This window comes from Merops nubicus, unplaced genomic scaffold (assembly GCF_000691845.1).
Source record: "Merops nubicus isolate BGI_N331 unplaced genomic scaffold, ASM69184v1 scaffold34499, whole genome shotgun sequence".
In the NCBI taxonomy this organism is placed as follows: domain Eukaryota; kingdom Metazoa; phylum Chordata; class Aves; order Coraciiformes; family Meropidae; genus Merops; species Merops nubicus.
This window is the reverse complement of record NW_008633604.1, coordinates 14,526-18,639: the sequence shown is the minus strand read 5'-3', so window position 1 is coordinate 18,639 and position 4,114 is coordinate 14,526. Positions and strand designations below refer to the sequence as shown.

Genomic DNA, 4,114 nt, shown 5'->3' with positions numbered 1-4,114 from the left:
CGCTGCGGCCTCCGGGCGCCGCTGCTCCCGCCGTACCGGTCTTGTGCGTGCCCTCTTCCCGCGTGCCCCGCCTGCCCTAGTGCTGCGAGTCCTGAGCAGTGGAGAAGCTGGGAAACAATTTTATGCCTTTTTGTGGTTCTTGGGACTGTACGGGCTCTCTTGTAGCTATAATTCCTTCATCATACATGTTTTCTGGTTCTGTGTGTGAAACTTAGGCTTTTAATTCTTGAGAACAAACTCTAATCCTTGATCCCTTTGGTCTACAACAAAATAAAAATAAATCACACTCCTTCTCAGTCATAGAATTCAAAGAGACCTGGGAGATTTTCCTTGGAAGTTTGCTATCATAGCTGCTTTGTCATGGCTAACAGGCTTAATTTCTGTGCACAACTGTCAGGCATTCCAGCTTAACAGCTCTTTGTTCTGGAGTAGAAGCAGACTTAAGCCCGGCTGCAGTGCAAGCTGCTCAAGGCACACAGTCAAAATACCTGTTTTTATTTGCAGGTGCAACACGCGAGTAAACAGATTGCTGCTGACAAGCAGTACAAGGGTATCATCGACTGTGTAGTGCGTATCCCAAAGGAACAGGGGGTGCTGTCCTTCTGGCGAGGGAACTTGGCAAACGTCATCAGATACTTCCCAACTCAAGCACTCAACTTTGCCTTCAAGGATAAGTATAAGCAGGTGTTCTTGGGAGGCGTAGACAAGCACACTCAGTTCTGGAGGTATTTTGCTGGTAACCTGGCTTCTGGTGGTGCAGCTGGAGCCACTTCCCTCTGCTTTGTCTACCCCTTGGATTTTGCAAGAACCCGTTTGGCTGCTGATGTCGGAAAAGCCGGCGCAGACAGAGAATTCTCTGGTCTGGGGGACTGCCTAGTCAAAATTACCAAGTCTGACGGTATTCGTGGCTTGTATCAAGGGTTCAATGTCTCTGTCCAAGGCATCATCATCTATAGAGCTGCCTACTTCGGGATCTATGATACAGCAAAAGGTAACATTTCACTGGGGATCTGATAAAGCCATGCTTGGGATTGTGTTGTCTGTTTGTGTTGGTTCTTGGACGTTACCCAATGTCTGTCTGAAGTAACTGAGTGGAGGCAGATGTTGGTGCCAGCACCAGTGACACTGCAGCAACGTTGAAGTTAAAACTTGCCCGTGTGTTGATGGCAGCAGGCTACTTTCAAGTACTCCTGGTTTTGTACTTTAGGGAGGTTTATCCTAATGCCATCAGTATGTGTTGTTAATCATAAACAATCATCATAAGGTCTTTTGAGTTCAGCACACTACTGTAGTTGTTGGGCCCATTCAAGTGGGTTGAGCAGAACAGGATTGAGCAGTACCTTTTACAGAGCACTTCTTTGTTCAGCTTGGCATTTGGGTATAGAGGTCACTGATAATTTATTGCTTCATGTAATTCACAGGAACAATGATGTAGTTACATTTATTTCTAAAAGGAGCAGCAAACTAGACTTTTTTCTCAGGCCAGTCTGAAAAGATTCCTGGTGCTTAAATGTTACCTGTTCTGATCACTATAGAATAAAATTTCTTTTATTTCTTATGAATTTCTTTACATGTATTTCTGTGTTGCTTCAGCACGTTTCAGGTTTATCAAATGTCTTGTTGCAGTTTCAAAGTATGGCTTGACAACCTTGCGTAATAGCTCATCCAGTAAAGTAGCTGTCATGCAGTGAGTGAACTGGAGGAGGATACAGAGCTAATGACGTTTTTTATTGCAGGCATGCTCCCAGATCCCAGAAACACTCACATTGTTATCAGCTGGATGATTGCCCAGACGGTGACTGCTGTGGCTGGTGTGGTCTCCTACCCTTTCGACACGGTGCGGCGTAGGATGATGATGCAGTCGGGACGCAAAGGAGGTAGGCTCTTGAACTTCTGCACCTCTGCAAGCAGCATTAACAAGATGGAGTTAATTTTTTCCTGATAGTTGTCCCTGGGCACTTAGTTCTTTCTAGCATAAGTCTGGTTTCAGTTATTTTTAAACGACAGGAGGAAATGCATTAGGGTTCAACTCGTGTTGGTCAGGAATTATGTTGAGGACTTTTCTTTAGAGAATGAGAAGTGGGCTAACAGACTGCGTGCCTGCAGTGGCAAATTAAATGAAGGCAGTTGAAGTACAGTGACAGTATAATTGCTGAAAAGAAGGCTTAACATCCTTATTTTGTGACTTAGCTTTTCATAACTAGGAAAGCAAGTAGAAGGTGTTCTGTTGCCTGAACCAAATGTTTTGTTACGGTCTTAAAACGTGGTTTGGGACATCACAAAGTGGCTAGAGAAGTGAAAGGGGGCAGTTCAGAACATCTTAGCTCCAATTACAGGAGTTAAAAATGACTCTGCTCTTTTTCTACAGCTGATATCATGTATTCTGGAACGATTGACTGCTGGAGGAAGATTGCAAGGGATGAGGGAGGAAAGGCCTTCTTCAAGGGTGCATGGTCCAACGTTCTCAGAGGCATGGGGGGTGCTTTTGTGCTTGTGCTGTACGATGAATTCAAGAAAGTCATTTAAACAGCCTAACTAGAATTGGAAATCGAGTTGAGCAGATCATGTAGAATAACTACCATTATGGACCATTGACCTTCAAGAAATTCCTGTGAGTCTTATTTATCGGAGCCAGATGATATTTGCAGATGGGGCTAGAAACTGACATAGGAGACTGATCCATTTCTCAGTAACATGCATGAAGACACTGAATCTGTCAGTTCAGTGTGGCGATTCCTTTTTTTTTTTTCTTACCAGCAGTGAGGAATGGGTGGTGCTGGTTCTGGGTCCAAAGTGGCTGGGTCCAATTTAGGCAGAGAAAAAAAAAAAAAGTTTGCCTTTGGATCAGTCCTTGGTTTCAAGTCCTATCTTCTAGGACCATAAAATTTTATTTGAAAATACTTGCTAACAAATCATGTTCTTTTCCACTTGTATTGAAGCACTATGTACCATTTTGCACAGCTGAACATCTAGCAATTTTGTTCTTAAATTGGGGCATTCTGCTGTAAAACAATAAACATACTTACTCTATCTGTGTTGAAATTATTACATAAAAGCTTTGGGAAAGCCTCTTTTGTTTGAAAACTTGTTTCAGGTAGTGGTTCCTCTGATACACTTACTTACACTGTACTCTGTAACAGGATAAACTTGATTGAAAAAAAATTTAATTGAATGTGAGAACTTTGGGGCAGGGTGGGGAAGCATGGGTTATACTAATAGAAACTATTCCCATTCTTTGTGCCTGATAGTGTGTGATGGGCTGCTGCAAGTGGCTTTTTGCATGAGTCTTGGAGATTAATTTGCAACTTTTCATATGATTTAAAATGGGGGGTTTTCTGTGGTAGTGCTAGGAGAACCCCAAGTCCCAAAGACAGCCAAATAATACCCTTGGTAAAACAGCTTAAAATGAAGCAATTTTTGCTCTTTTTTTTTTTTTTTTTAAATCAATATAGAAAGTGACATGGCATTCATGCAAAAACCCAGGAACCTAGTAAATGCCTTCAAGCTCTGAGTAACTGATGTATTGTGTATGTTGCTGCTGTCTGGTGGCGCAGATTGTGGCATTCAAGATCCTGTTTGGCCTGATCTGTAGCAGTGGTCAGTACCTCCAGGGAAGGTGAATTTAATCTGAAATGAGGCCCATTGCAAGAGCTGGTGGGGTGGGGTGAGAGGGAATACGTGTGCTTCTGTGTAGCTGTAAAATATCAGTCAAGGTAGGTCAACCTTCAATATTAACTTCCTGATGTCTAGGCCTGGAGATGACCCAAATCTAACTGAATAATTTCTCATACTGATATTTGAGATGATGTAATACCTGTGTGCTGTTCTTCTTCATATGTATATAATCTTACTTTTGTACTTTGTAATCTGCAAAAGACATGGTCATGGGACCAGTAAAGGAAAATAAGGTGGTTCTACCTTCCAGCCATGTTTTTAAAATCTCTCCCTGTATCTTGAGAAAGAAACCTTGTGTTGCTGTGTGAGTCATGGAAGGCTGGCTGAGCTGTCTCGAGTTCTCCTCTGTGCCTTCTGAGGTTGCTATTCAAGATGATGTATTTAAATTAAGTAGTTGGCTTTGGCTGATTATTACCTGCCTCTCCACCATGACTTACCT

General features: G+C 42.6%; 1 protein-coding gene across 1 annotated transcript; it reads left to right on the top strand.

Annotated features, from left to right (window-relative positions):
• Window positions 1-504: 504 nt before the first annotated feature.
• Window positions 505-3,045, top strand: LOC103780627 (ADP/ATP translocase 3; the record flags this gene model as incomplete). The annotated part of the gene is made up of 3 exons (XM_008948317.1): window positions 505-991; window positions 1,737-1,877; window positions 2,369-3,045. Coding segments are annotated over 3 exons (786 nt in total), but the record flags the coding sequence as incomplete, so codon positions are not given.
• Between the last annotated feature and the right edge of the window lie 1,069 nt (window positions 3,046-4,114).